General features: G+C 37.2%; 1 protein-coding gene across 9 annotated transcripts in view; it reads left to right on the top strand.

Annotated features, from left to right (window-relative positions):
* Nucleotides 1-15508, top strand: part of LOC139971031 (DNA repair protein RAD51 homolog 2-like) — a 278473-nt gene that overhangs the window by 154119 nt on the left and 108846 nt on the right. For all 9 annotated transcript variants that reach the window (XR_011794290.1, XR_011794284.1, XR_011794289.1 and 6 more), the window contains exons 9-10: nucleotides 4152-4252; nucleotides 11278-11356. Coding sequence is in view for 2 of the 9 variants with exons in the window: in XM_071977185.1 (XP_071833286.1) it covers nucleotides 4152-4252; nucleotides 11278-11356 (180 nt within the window). In the remaining 7 variants the exon portion in view is untranslated. The remainder of the gene's footprint in view (nucleotides 1-4151; nucleotides 4253-11277; nucleotides 11357-15508) is intronic.

Raw genomic sequence — 15508 nt, 5'->3', positions numbered from 1 at the left:
TGATATATTATGAGGCAATGTACCTGCCTAAAGTGACCCTTTTCTTTCTTGAACAGTTTTTTTTTCTTCTTTTGACCTTAAATGAATAACCATGCATACCCTGAAGTTTCACATTGCACATGTTCTAGACGTATATATATAGACAAATCTCAAATGAGGAGGGGGGGCACAGGGGGCACGTGCCCCACCCACTTTTCCTCAGGTTAAAAATGTGCCCTTTTTCTACATAAAAATTGTACCCTTGATCACCCTATTAGGTCAGCGATATTTCAGTAAGAGATCTAATCCTAATTTAGAACTATCAGGGGCGTAGCCAGTATGTAGCACTGTAGGCCCGGGCCTATCGTTGATTAACAGACTTTATATGTATAGAGCGGCAGCACTTTGTTGCCTGTTGTTGTCACGATCGGCGTTCCAAGTTCCAAAACAGCCTTTTCGATAAACATGTACTAGCTACAGTTGTATCAAAGACAATTACTGGTTATAGTTCTAACAAAGACATTTCTGGCCTATCTTTGTATCTACAAGTATCAGAAGTTGAAAAGTAAGACTACTCGTTTGTTTTTTGGGGCTTAAAAGTGATATTGAATGAGGTATCTCAAGTTAGCAAGAGGCCAGGGAACCAGAATGAACACTAGGGAAGGGCCGTTTCTGGCCATCTGGGGGTTTTTAAAACCAAAAATTTTCTGGTACGCTCCACGCCAACCGATGGTGGCACTCCGCTCAGATAGTCGTGCCTACAACTTTGCAAATCCTGGCTACGCCCCTGACTATTAATGAATTTCTGTGGGTCAAACCTGAAAGCTATTTCGAATGGAATTTTTTTTTTTAAGCTCTTAACAAGAAATAAACTCTAATTCGGCAAATTCCTACTTTAGCATTTAGCATGATATCACCTCATTTTGTCTCGAAAGAAAACTTGTTCCTTGTTTCCCAATTTGCACATTGGATATTGCAGTGCTAGTATGCATTTTTTCCTTGGGGGGGGGGGGGCAATGGAGTGATGTGTATACGCAAATAAGATAATACAATAAGAGTTATAAAGGAAACTAAATATCAAGCTGCATCAGTCCAATCGAATTTCTGCAAAGTGCCCTTTGACGTTGGTGCCCCCCCCCCGATTAAAAGTGCTTCCGCCGCCCTTGGCCGGCCGTTAGATTTAAAGTGTAAAACTGAAGATAAGAAACATTGTTGGCTGAGTGGAATGGGATTTGAACCTGATATCTCTATGAAACAAAGTTCATAGAATTATATATAAGCCCTACAAATTGAACTATCCGATCTGAAGTTGGTGTGGGCATTAACCATTTCTTGCTCATGGAGGCTTTAATCAAATAAAATTATCAAAAAGTGTAGAAAAAAGATTTAAAAACAAAAATATTGAAATTGTCCCATTTTTGCTCTTTGTACATTTGTTGTCAGTTTGCAATATCTTAGGTTGAGTTGTAGTCAACAGATTTGGTATAAGACCACCAGATATCGACGATTGACAATTTGGCCCACCATAGTATGAAATATAGCTGCTCATGTTAAATACGACGTGTAGTCTTTGGCGCACATATTTTTGGATTGATTGGACTTACCATGTGGCATTTGTAACGGAACATTTGTAACTCAAGATACATTCAGTTACCATTATTGTCACCTTTAAGAATTGCCAGTATTATGTTTAAGACCAGCTTGTCAAAGATTAGTTGGTGGTCAGTTTGTTTATGGTTTTTTTAATTGCTTCGTTAAAGCTCGGGCCAAATTAAGGGCATGAATATTGGCTAAATTGACTATATTTTTCAATAGAAGATAGAAATATTAGGCACTAGTTTTGTAATTTGTTGAATACCATTGAACATGTTGGTGAGGATTGAGCTCATTTTGTTCTCCTTTACACCCCTTGAAATTCTATTACACCTTGCAGCCTCAAAAATAAAGAAATTTGGCCTCTTCTGGCATCCTTTCCCCACCCCCCCTCCCCAATTGCAAAAAGACATGTCATGCATACTCTGCAATCCATACCCTCTAGTCTGTAAATTGCTATTCTATTCTTCTTAATTGCTTTCAGGCAGTAATATATGAAAATAATATTCTAGCGATCATTCCTTAAAAAAAATAAAAACATTCCCAGTAAATGCCTGCTTTCGCAAATTTTCCTTTAAGACGATCGTTAATCTTGCTTTTCAATATTCCCACCCCCTCTCTTGCACCCACTTAAAAATCCAGGGTCTTCAAAAATTGGATAGCAGTGTCCTTTAAACCAAAGTTTCGGTAGCTTCCTTTACAGTCTTCTGTGATTTTGCGCAAGATTTTCTCAATGATACACCATCATAAAAATTCACATTATTTAATTATGAAGTTGAGTGGCCATGCATGGACATCTCAATATTGTGTATGGCGGCGTCTGTAGAGCACTTAACACTTGGAAAACCCATTCAGCAGATTGGTAATAGATATAGGTCATGTAGTAACCCGTACCATCGTGCGTCGGTCGCGAATGAAAAATCAACCTATTAGCCTGCTCATAAAACTTTGGCTTTTGCTTCGTGAAGACCAAACAGGACCCCTGCTTTCGATCTGCTCGCAGAATCTGGGGCAATCCCATCTCCCCGGAGACACCCCTTCAAAGTCACATACGCAGATTTGATATTTTCCAATCTGCGGCCGACTAGTCTATACAAACATATATGTGATTTCCATTTGTGGTATGATATTAAAACAAGCAGCAATTCACTAGAGCTGCAGCCATCATCTGCCCCGTTTGTGTATCATCAACTACCCACAATTGGTTTCATCCAATACAATACAAAAACAGAGGTTTAATGACTAATTTTAAATGCATATTGTTTTCTTATTATGGAGGGGGGGTTTATAAGAACAGCTCATCTATAAAACTGTGCCACACAGTTACACTCCACCTCGGCTGTATGTTTCCATGGAGGTCGTTGTACCCTCGCTGTAAATTGAAACTCGATAGATGAGAATACCGTCAAATGCGTATAAGTTGACGTGATCGGGTTGTGACAAGAGGTTGTTACCGATAACCTTCCCTGCATAATGCATGCATTGAACTGAATTTATTTTGAGATCCAGTTGACAGGAATTAAAACCAGATTGGTCCAATAGATCACTTGAAAAAGATGTAAATCCAAGCCTTTTGCAATTTTACAGTTTAAAAGGGCATTTGTTCAAATAGTAGTCCTCAAATGCCTTAATAGAAGGTACAGCAGTGGTATCTGTCATTTTGATGGGTTGTACTGTCAGAACGTGTAATTGAATGCTATACATAGTGTTTACACGGTTTGTATGGTGTTATGAGAGTGTTCTTACTGTGGGTAGCCTGCGAAAAGTGGGTTGCATTGTAACGGCATCTACATTATGTTGTTCAGAAACTTAACTGTTTCCACTTTGAAACAATTCTCATGCAACGTGATATAGGAGACAGATGTTTGGAATGGACTGAAAATGGCAGTGACCTGTTAGAATGGTAGCCAATTTATTAATAATTTGTATTAAAGTTCTCTGCACCCTCCTCCCCAATTCATGGCATGGGCCTTAATACATACGCAACAGTACCGTAGTTCATTAAGATGTGGACAGCTGTGTAAGGGACATAGAAACAGATAATGCAACAGAAAATAAGTGTAACTATGAATTTTTTCTGTGTGGTTGTGATGGTTATCAGCCTGCTTTGTTATTCCCTTGTTTAATGCAGTAAACAGAGTTGTTGCCATGGTTGCAGACAATATTCCAATATTCCATATCAAACAGATTAAAAACAGAGATATAGAACTTACATAAAAAAATGTGATAGAACATATTAATGTATTCTCTGATATGATCATTTTGAATGGAAACTGTGAATATATATTTGTATCATATACACTTTCAGATATCTATGTATACAGCAGTATTTCAGGCCAAATGAGTTATGCAAATCTTTCCCTCTCGCTCTTGTGCATGGTGGTTTTAATATCCTCGGCAGTTGCCGGTCACAGGAAAGAAAAATTTTCGCATGAATTCGTTGACTTTTCTTTGCAAATTGAGACCCTGAAGAATTACGAAACTGCATTCATTTCTACTTAACAGCTTAACACCTTAACTATATTCCAATTGTCAGACTATTTCCGTCTCTATCAAGGAATCTCTTGTCTCTTCTTCAGAAGGAGCAAAAGGCTTTGTGACAGCCGCCTTGGGCAACACGTGGGGCCACAGCGTTAATACAAGGCTGGTTCTGCAGTATCGCCATGACAACAAGAGAGAGGTAACATGAAGTGAAGAGTCATATTCTAACTTCTGTGAAACATTTGATATTCAAGTCCCTTCTTTTTGATCTCAAACAGTCATTCTTGAATTTCACATCTTTCTCTCTCGAAACAGTTGTAAAATGTTCGGTGCGTGGAATGCACGGAGAGATTTAAAGAGGGGCATCCAAAAGGGGAAGATCGAGCACAAAGATTTTCTTTTTCTATGTTATGCTCTTTATACACAAACCTTTTTTTTTTTTGTCGTCTTTTTACCGTAAGACAATTACATTTGGGCTAAATACAATCAATTGCTTTCATCTTCCTTTCTAATGTGAAACTCAGTATCAAAGAAACTTTGTCAGACAGTTCAGACCAAGGAAAAAGATGTCGAAGTGTAGCATCGCCAATGCTATCAAATATAACAAATTTTGGACAGCATAAGAAAATATATACAAATACTGGTTAATGTAACAATATATTTTCTTATGTTGTGCAGTATTGTACATTGTTACGTAAATGTATGCAACTTTCTGCGATGGCTGAATTGTCCATGCAAGCTTACAGGATGTACAGCCATCCATCCAGATTGTTTGCTTGTCTGATTTGCACAACATAAGGAAACGTTGAAGAAGATTTATCTATTTGTTTGTTAGAAGTTAAGTGATTTCTAAATAGCTGTAGGATATTAGTGTTTGATTGGTTTGCTCATCCAGTATACAGCCTAGCGCAAAACCATGCTTTGTTTCAGTAGGCTGTATGTACAGTATCAGCATACATTGTTTTTGTGATATTTCAATGCAAGGTAAGTGAAGAAACTAGTAGAACAAAGTTGGAAATTGAACTCTACCAACTAATTTTCTTGATCGTTTTTTTTTCTTTATAATATTCCTCGCTGAAAGCAAAAGAAATCTTGGTGGTCATGATGCTGTGTGTGTGTGTATGTCATGCTTAGCCTTGTAAACAGGATAACTCAATATTCATTGTATGTAGATGCACCACATTACATTCTCGGTTGCTATTGTTTTTGGACTAGGTCAAAGGTCATACCAGGTCACCAGGTGTCAAACTTTGAAATCGTTGTAATCGCAATATCTCAAGAGGGGAAGATTTGAAGAATCTAATACTTGACATGTGGATGCTCCATATTCAGTAGAAGAACCCTACTGGTTTTGGTGTAGGTCAAAGATCATTTGAGGCTACCAGAGGTCAAAATGTGAAAACCTTGAAAACACAATAACTCAAACTGGGCAAGTACATACAACATAGTAAGTTCTCAGCTGCTACTGTATTTGGCTGGGATCAAAGGTCATTTGTGGTCACCATTTTAAGTCAAAGTCTGAAAATATTGTAAACACGAAAACTCAAGAAGTACATCTTTCTTGAGCTTCATACATGGTAACCATCCAGCAAGAACTCTATTGCAATTGGTAGATGTACGTCACATGAGGTCAACAGGTGTCAAAGCCTGAAACCTTTAAAACATGATAACTCCAAAATTAAAGCTACCATAATCTGTTAATTCTCCAGTGCTATGATTTTCTTTCGGTGAACATAGTTTGGGCACATTTGTTCAGGTTGGTTTTGTGAAGGGGCTCTATAGGTCTTCAACAAAACATACAGTCATTCAGCAATTGAAATCTGCTTCACTGTGGTGATAATCTTGCTTTAATACACTCACCAGGGCTCTTATCGGTTTTCACCCTCTGGGCTTTAAGATGTCAACAGTTTGTCTCAATTGGAACACAGATTGGCTCAAGGGATCGCTAGGGTTACCTCAAATGTTCTCAAAATTGGCCATTTTCTCTGTGATTTATACTAGATGACTTTTGCTTTGGCAGTAGGTTGTGAAAATATTTCACAGTGTATGAACAATGTCTTGTAACTCTCATTCATTATAATAACAATTATTAAAGGGATGGTTGGCAGCAGAGCTGATTTGCTCAGCTCAGAATTGGTAAAAGAAAATATCCTTTCATTCATACATCTATATGTCTAAATTTCACATAAAAAGACTGTCCTTTCTTGATATTGAAACGTTTTGGAAATTCTATGCTGTAAAATCCTTCCTTACCAGTGAATGAAATGATTGAGGGCTACATGGGAGTGCTGTAAATCTCTGATCTTTTCTGGTTCTTACTTTTATTCTTGGACAAATGTAACTCACTTGCTCTACATTAGTCAGATTATCATTTAACACTTTGAGCAAGTTGCATGGCAAGGAATCACAAGGCCAACTCTTTTTGATTCCCCCCCCCCCCAAAAAAAATGTCTCATTTTGTTTATAAGTGAAAAGCTTTAACATTGCAATATGGCCTCAAATTTGACACACATGATTTTTGATCATCACATTGATATCAAGCAGTGCACATAATGACTGTTCCTTCTCATATGAAGCTGTTCATTCTTTTCTTTCAGTAGTGCATTCTTTGTTCATCTCTGTCTTATCCATGTCATATTTCTATTATTCTTTTACTTTTGCTCTAGTTTCAGTTGTTTTCTTATGTTCCTGTCTCTTTCTTGTCTATAATCTATCAATATCTTTCTTGAATTGAAGCTTTGTTGTTTTTTTGTTGTTGCTTTGTTGGTTTTTCTCCTTCTTAGCCTGTTCACAGTGGCCTTCATATTTACAAGCGAGTTTCTACCGTATATTAGTATGGCATGTTTTCATCCGTACGATATCACTGAACGAGGAATTGAATTGAATTGAAAACTTTCAAGGTCTAAATCTCAAGTGGAACTAAAATGCAGGTACCCTCTTGTTCAAAAAAAGTGACAAGATTTGAGCATTGGAGGTTCATCTTGTCGGTGTTCTAGTTAGTCTCAACATAATTGTGCACTGAACTTTTCCAGACACATTAGTATCCCTGGCGTGTTAAAAATGCTACATTTGACGCAAACACATGGGTGAAAAAAAGTACTAGAGAGGTTAGATAATGAGTTAAGTATTACACAGTTTGTCGTAATTGAAGCTTGTAAACATGACTTGTGGCAGTTTGAATTCATGCACACAAAGCCTCTCAATTGGAGTCATAACACTTAACTATGTTGGTTGAACTTATATTTATATCCTTTACTGACTGACATGCTCTTACTATATTGAAAATGAAACTCATGTTTCTTTGATCAGAGAGGTAAATTCATACTTAATATCACATCATTTTAATATTCAAATCGTTAAACAGAAGTGAATTTAATCTCACAGGGAATGTTCATGCATAACATTTCCATAAACGATCACATATATCGGTCGTTTAGCTGACGTGTTTCGCAGTCGTCTTTGGCCATTTGGCAGGATTCAATAAATATGAACACAGAGTAACTAAATAAAACAAAACCACTCCAAACCTCTTTGTTTGCTACCTTTGCAAGCAAATATATTTTTCTTTTCACCGTCATAACACATAAAACCTTTTGCAACCATCTTTTTGTATTTCTTTTAATATCGCGGCACGGTTTCACAATTTCATCGCTAAATGACTGTCTGTCTTTGATCGGAAGTAGTTTCACCATGAAACACTAGAGATTCTGTCATATTTTTTGTTCTTTTTCTTCTGAAGACCAAAAAAAAAGATAATCTACGTGGGAGGTAGAGAAACATGTACTTTTTCTCTGCAAAAAGTTATTTGCCAAAAGTAAATATTGATCATAAAGAGAATTTGAGTGAAGTATAGTGTAGTTCAACAAGAGGGCTAAGAATTTAATTCTTGCAATTTCATTGTCGAGTGTACCGTGTGTAAACTGTACTTTCTTGGTCCCGTAGTCACTACGACTTTTATTTGATTTCTTAAGTGCCTCAAAGTTAATCGGCTTTGTTTTTCCATTCTCCTTTTCTTCTTTTTTTCCCCCCTCTCTTTTTTCCGCTATATTTTTTGCTTCTATTTCGAGGAAAAAGCATGTCCCTCAAAATTAGTTGCCGTGCAGAACTAATACGGCCGGGTCAATATTGAGATTTTCGGTTTTGATAATATTACGAAGAATTCATTGATGCGTTGCTATCTTGCTTGCATCATTGTTGTTTTTTTCACTTTTCCACAAATTTGTTACCATGACAACCATATAAGAGTAGAAATGCATGTAGGCAAAGCAAACAATATCTGAATGATCACTATATACAGAACCAGACCAGTCAAAGGAAAAACGTTCCTATGCTAAAGCATGATGTAAAAAAATTACTTGACCCAGTTTCCCTTTCAATAATTTTTCCCCCCCAAAAAAATTTGAAAAGCTTTAAAGATATTAACGTTGAAGTTTTTCGAATAAATATAGTTAACCTTGATTTTCTTCACACTCTGTTATACTATAAAGCCCCAAAAAAAAAAAAAACTGTTTTCCTTCCAAAAGAAATTACGATGCAACTGATGAAAGTGGAGAATTTTGTAAGACTTGGATCCCTTTTTCATTTGTCTAATATTGATCAGTAATGTCCTATATTTATTGAGCACTTTGGTCTTTTAAATTAGATGGAGTTGCAAGGGCAGATCCAAGAAGGGAGCTCTAGGGGAGATGGAGAGAGAAGGGGGGAGGAGAGAGAAGGGGGGAGGAGAGAGAAGGGGATTCAATATTATGTGAATATTTAACATGTTTGATGCTGAGATATTCTCTCTGCTATGTCTGAATGTAAAGTGATGCCAGGTATGTGAACTGTGTGATATCTTTGCTCTCTGCATATGCATCACTATGTGCAGAGTGATGCCAGATGTGTGAATTGTGTATCTGATATTATGCTCTATGTGTGCAGGGTGATGCCAGGTGTGTGAATTGTGTGATATATGCTCTCTGCATATGCATCACTATGTGCAGAGTGATGCCAGGTGTGTGAATTGTGTACCTGATATTATGCTCTATGTGTGCAGAGTGATGCCAGGTACTGTATGTGAACTGTGTGATATCTGTTGCTCTCTGCATATGCCTCACTATGTGCAGAGTGATGCCAGGTGTGTGAATTGTGTGATATATATTGCTCTCTGCATATGCATCACTATGCACAGAGTGATGCCAGGTGTTTGAATTGTGTATCTGATATTATGCTCTATGTGTGCAGAGTGATGCCAGGTGTGTGAATTGTGTATCTGATATTATGCTCTGTGTGTGCAGAGTGATGCCAGGTGTGTGAATTGTGTGATATATATTGCTCTCTGCATATGCATCACTATGTGCAGAGTGATGCCAGGTGTGTGAATTGTGCACCTGACATGTTATGCTCTATGTGTGCAGAGTGATGCCAGGTATGTGAACTGTGTGATATCTTTTGCTCTCTGCATATGCATCACTATGTGCAGAGTGATGCCAGGTGTGTGAATTGTGCACCTGATATGTTATGCTCTATGTGTGCAGAGTGATGCCAGGTATGTGAACTGTGTGATATCTTTTGCTTTCTGCATATGTAGAGCAGTGGCGGAGCGTCCATACAGTCAGGGGGGGGGGGCGGATGCCTCCCCTGATGGACTCAAATGGACTGCTGGCACCCTTTTCAGCTTTTTACTACTTTTTACTTATTCGCGATTATTGACTTTTTTATTGCGCTCTCATCTACTTATTGACATTTGTCAAATTTTGTTGGTGTAATTTTCTGACAAAATGGCGATGACACCTATTTATTCTTCGTTTATTTGCAAATTAGCAAGGCCCTGGAAAGGGTCATTTCCTGCGATCTAGGGAGTATCTCTACTCGAAAATTTTCTGTAGATAGTGTCGAAAGCGCCCCTACAGACCATTCTCACCCCCCCTGACCAATACCCCTAGCTCCGCCACTGATGTAGAGTGAAGCCTCGTATGTGTGATGTTATGCTTTGAGAGAATTGCTATTATATTCCATATGTCAAAATAGTTCCACAAGTTTAATAAATGCAATTTTTTAATGAATTTCACTACCAACACACTATGGCTCATTTTGCTTCACTTTTTGATGCCTTGAAAAGGATATAATTTTAAGCAGAGTTTTTGTCGGGATATGTCATAGTCAAAGACAAAAGGAAGAAGATTGCTAGTGATGTTCTATCGCTGTTCTGGTTTTCAAGATACTCACCTTTAAACTTAAGTATCCTAAATCGCTGGAATGCCCCTTTAAGGATACCCATACTGATGAGGCTACATACTCAGTGCAGATGTAAATGTCATTCATTGTTGTTATCAATTCTGATAAACTCAACCGAAATCCTGTTCTTTTAACTTCATATTAGGAGTGTTAGCTCAGTGTTAGCTCAGTGGTTAATGCCGGTGCCTTTCAATCATAAGGTCCCCAGTTTGTGTCACTCCAAGATTAATGTATGTCGTCCAGTTACAGAGTTGTTGACAATTGAAAATTCATAATCATGGACGTTAAATATGAATGTAAGAGACTGACTTCAGTCAGCTTGTGGCTTTGATAAGCCAATGACGGCTTCTTCACAAGTTCCTGCTTGCAGGAGGATCTAAAATACATACATACATACAAACATATTAACACAGAGCAGCACCCCTGGAGGCCTTGGATGATATTTTAACAATGTTTGTCCTTGACAAATTTGTAATATGTTGTAAACATGTCATGTGATGCCATAAAAATCTCAAGTTTCCAAACGGAGTTTAGTGTTACACAGGAGGAATGTACTGTCCTAAAGGTCTGTGTATCCGACGACGACGAAACAGTCCAATCGCTTGATCTGATGAACCACCGCCGCGGTTAAACGGTCTTATCTCAAAAATTGAAAGTGGATGTAAAATAGAAAAATAAACCATACAACATATCAAAGTGAAACTGATTTCTTAAAATTCTTATAATTCTGTATCATTGTAATTCTTCCTGATTGTAAATTCACGTTATAATTATGATATGTAATCAATTTTTGATTTTTGAATATTGTGTTGGTCTGACAAAACCAAGAAAGCAGTCTGAGGAGAGAGTTTTTCTGAAATGAGTGGCATAGTTCTTTAAGTGGACATGTTTAATAGTTGCTAAACTTGTCAACTCATAAAATACAACTTTTGTACCTGTAAAAATATGTTATTAAAATTAAGAAAATTAAAGATCGTTAACTACAATTCGTCTTCTGTCCTTTCACAGCTGATAATTGCCAAGTCGCCAGTCGCTCCTGCTGCCCGATTAACGTACACCATTGAGAGCCAAGGAATTGTTATGAACGGTATTGTCTTTTTCTCAGTTTGCTATTTATATGGCTATAACTTTAAAGGATTGTGATACTGGTACAGCCCACTGTTATCTTTAGTTTTATATGATAGAGACCTCTGTGATGAAAATAATAATAATAATAAAATTTTTGCTTTTTATATAGCGCTTTATACCAGGGATAGGTCTCAAAGCTCTTTACAGACGTTATATTACCCCTGGTCAATGATAACCTGTCCCAGAGACAATCCCTCCAGTCGGCAGCAGTTATATACTGCGCCCAATGACAAGTTACCTCACAGGTACCCATTTAACCCCTGGGTCGAGAGAGGCAAGTGAGATAAAACATCTTGCCCAAGGACACAACGTAATGAACTAGGCAGGAATCGATCAGCAATCCTTGGAATTACGAGTCCGACGCCTTAATTGGCCAACACGGCAGAGAACTATCTCATTCTACCTGGGCGGTATCCTATTTTAGAAAGTTGTGTCTGTGGGCCGCCATTTTGTAATCTTTGTTGTCATAGTTACACTTCAACCTGGAAGCTTTCACTTTCTCCTTGTTTTCTGTATTCTTTTTTTTCCTCATATTTTTAACAGTACAATGTCGACAGTGTTTACTCTGAAACCAAAGGCAGTCATTAATTTTTGTTGATAGTTTCAATGTGTTTAGATCCCCAGGATTTGCTAGATTCATCTCCATTACAGTAATTAAACATTGTTATAAACAAGAGAAAAAAGAAAAAAAGAAAAAAAAAGCACATTTTGGCTGGATGATGTCATACTTTGACTTGGTAAGCCTTGTGTATGATTACCAACATTAATATGTGATAATGGAAAAAGATCTTTATCAGCTCTTTGGTGAACTGACTGGTTTTAATATCTCTATTACATTAGACCAGGTTTTTGTCTCTCCTTTAAATTAACAGTGATTGTTTTGTAGTTCTTATAACTGTAATGGCATGTACATCAGTCATTGGTTGTTGACTACGTATAATGTCCAGGTCTGTATTGAAATCAACTTCTTTGTGTCTTGTATATGGTGATAGATTTGAGATTTGGACTGATCTGTGGGTCTGTAAAATTAAGTTACCGGAGGGTGGGTGAAAGAACAGCATGTGTGGGATGAAGTAGACAATGATAAAAATTATAATGACCACTATTAAACAAAGACAGAATTAAGTGTGCAAGCACTTTACTCTAACACAAAATAATTCAATATAAAATAAAACTGTTAGCAAACTGCTTATCCACTAGAGAGCCCGTGTAAGAAAATGTGTAAAAGTAAGTTGGCCTGACATTTCGATCCTAGCTGGATCATCTTCAAAGGCAGACAAAAGTAGACAAGGGATGGAGAGGAGAAAGAAAGAAACCAGCAGGGGAAGAGGAGAGGTAGGAGATAAACAGTGGAGGGACAAAGAGAGGATTAAGGGAAGGGTGGAAGAGAGCTAAGAGCTCCCTTCCACCCGTTTTTCTCCACACCTTTCTGTCTTTGTCCTTCTCTAGTTTATTCCCTACCCCCTTCCCTTTATGTTTTACTTCTGATATTTGCCCCCATTAGGCAAAAAGACGGTTTGTTGTTGTCTGAAATCATGTGATAGAGACAATTTGATTGGTTGATTTTAAAATATGAATTAGAAAGGTGTGGTGTGCATGCATATGGGTGTTAGGCCAACAAAATTCTCAATTTTGACAAAATGGTTAATTACTTGCTAATTAGGGTTCGCTGTGTAAAAATTCTATCACAGTTATCTCTCTTTCGTCAATCGCAAGTTGCTGCTATGCAAATGAATGTATGTGACTATGGAATGCTAAAAATTCCAGATAAACGCAATATGGACCTTTCCGAAGCGGTTGATATATCGGCACGGATAAATGCTACATAGTAAATTGCAGACATTTTGTAGAGCTATGTCGCCTCTCAAATTAGAAAGTGTAAACTGTCCCTTGCGAAAGTTGTTGTAAATAAAATAACAAATAAACAAATAAAAAAGAATAAATAAAAGAATATAGATAAGAACACCAGTCAGCAACAATACTTTTCTTACTCTCTTAACTCTTGGATGTATCTTTTTACCAAGAAACAATTCACAAATGTGGAATTTTAACCCAAGTCAGACTCATAATGGTTTGAAATGAATACCTAGGCTTCTTGTTTTTTTTCTTAAATCTTTTTACGCGTACGTACAAGTGCATACCTGCAACTCTGTGTGGCCGATGCAACCCTGCTAAACTTGACACTCTTTACTTTTACTTTAATATTTTTCATAGAGAGAAGGTGAATAGCATTTTCAAGGGTATTTTTGACCATATATTGAAGGTATGTTCTTGAGGAATTTAGCTGTCTTGTTTTTGTATTACTAGATAAATTTTCAAGAGGCTATTGTAAAATCCCCTTCAGCTGGACAAAGGAGATTTTCGTTTTAATTTGGCCCTCACAAAAATTCTCCAAGTATTTACAAGAATTAACAATTAAAAAGTATTTACAATTCTTTTTAAAAGCACCTGTTTTTTTTTTTTTTGGGCATTGATATTTGTCAATTTATGAAGCTATTTGGCAAGGGTGGATCCAGGATTTTAGAAAAAGGGGAATATACACCCCTCCCTCTCCCCTCACCCTCCCCCTGGATCTGTGCATGATCGGATACTGAAACTCATTTCAATAGTATAGTTCAGGACTAGCCATTAAGTTTTTCTTAATTTCCAATTATGTGCAAAATGTCAAATTTTGTGACAATTTCAGATTCTCCTTAGTTAGTAGCAAATAAATATACAAGAATGGGTGATTGGATGACGATATCTTCAGAATCTGACGCCATTGTTAATTACCTACAAGCTACATAATTAATGTTAATTTGATGAGAAATTTTTAGAGGGATGACTGCGTCTGATAAAATGCAGTCTTAATGTGAGTTTGCAACTCGACGACAAATGCGAAAAATCAGCTCTTCGGTTGTTGGCAAGAAGAAGATTCTATTTTTTGTGTCATATCGTTATTTTATCGTAACACAATACACTCACTCTGTAGCTGACAGCCAGAGTTTGCGTTAGTCGTTACATTTTCCTCATTCAAGATGGTGGATTAGGTGAATTCAGTCGGGCGTCCGGCACATTTCCCATTTTATGCATCATTTCCTTTTCAGTTTTAACTGTGATTCAAATCTGTGGGCCCCAGAGTCAGAAAAAGTCATGTTAAACTTGAATTCTTCTCTTATTTTAATGAAAAGCAAGATTCAGACTGGTTTCCCTCAACTTTCGAGACTGACGCTGCAAGAAGAAGGAAATAATACCATCTTTTAAATTTGGCTAGTATAGTTGAAACCCGCACTCTGGCAGCCCACATGGCTGGAGCTGGCTTTTCATGTCTGTTGTGAACACAGAAATATAAGGATCATTTATCCAGCCTAAATTAACCTGACCATTGGTGTATTTATATGTAAAAAAGGCCAACTTTCAAGTTCAAGAGAAGGTCATATATAACAAACCATGGTTGTAGATTATTAAAGAAATTCTACCCAGACATAGCGTGTGAGCATATTCCACTCTGCAGAGATGATGATGATGTCCAATGGTAAAGTGACACTTCTCAAGTGCAAACGGCATACTTTCACTACCAGTAAAATGGTTCTTCCTGTTATAAATCTCACGTCCGGCTCTGCAAGATCAAGCTTTTATTGTACTGTAGGACCACACAGTCAGTCTTCCCACCTGAAGGTATAATCAACAACAATTAGTCTCAAATTTGTAATTATTAGTGACTTAACTATACCACGATCAAAATCAAAATATTCCCCAAAAATTCTACCATATATTTATTTTATTTTTTTTGTATAATGAAATTTTTTGTACACCTTGGTTGTGTTTTATGTGGGTCAAGAAAACACCCCCTCGTTGGGATGTCGTGGAAATCTTCAAACGTTGTACTTTTGTTTCTGTAAAATGATGTCGTGGAAATCTTCAAAAGTAGCAGCAGCTTTGTTTCTATTCGAATGGGAAAAGCATACACTGTCATTTTGGAGCAGTTGCAATGTCTCAAACAGAGGGGTTTTTTCTCTCTCTCTATTTTGATCCCCTATAAAGTTTGTTTCTTGCTATTGATGCAAATTAATGTTAACACTTTGAGTCTCCAATAGTTCATGTTGTTCTATGGTTCAGTGATGAAATGCTC

The sequence above is a fragment of the Apostichopus japonicus genome, chromosome 8 (genome assembly GCF_037975245.1).
Source record: "Apostichopus japonicus isolate 1M-3 chromosome 8, ASM3797524v1, whole genome shotgun sequence".
NCBI classification, from domain to species: Eukaryota; Metazoa; Echinodermata; class Holothuroidea; order Aspidochirotida; family Stichopodidae; genus Apostichopus; species Apostichopus japonicus.
This window is presented reverse-complemented; position numbering and strand designations above follow the sequence as displayed.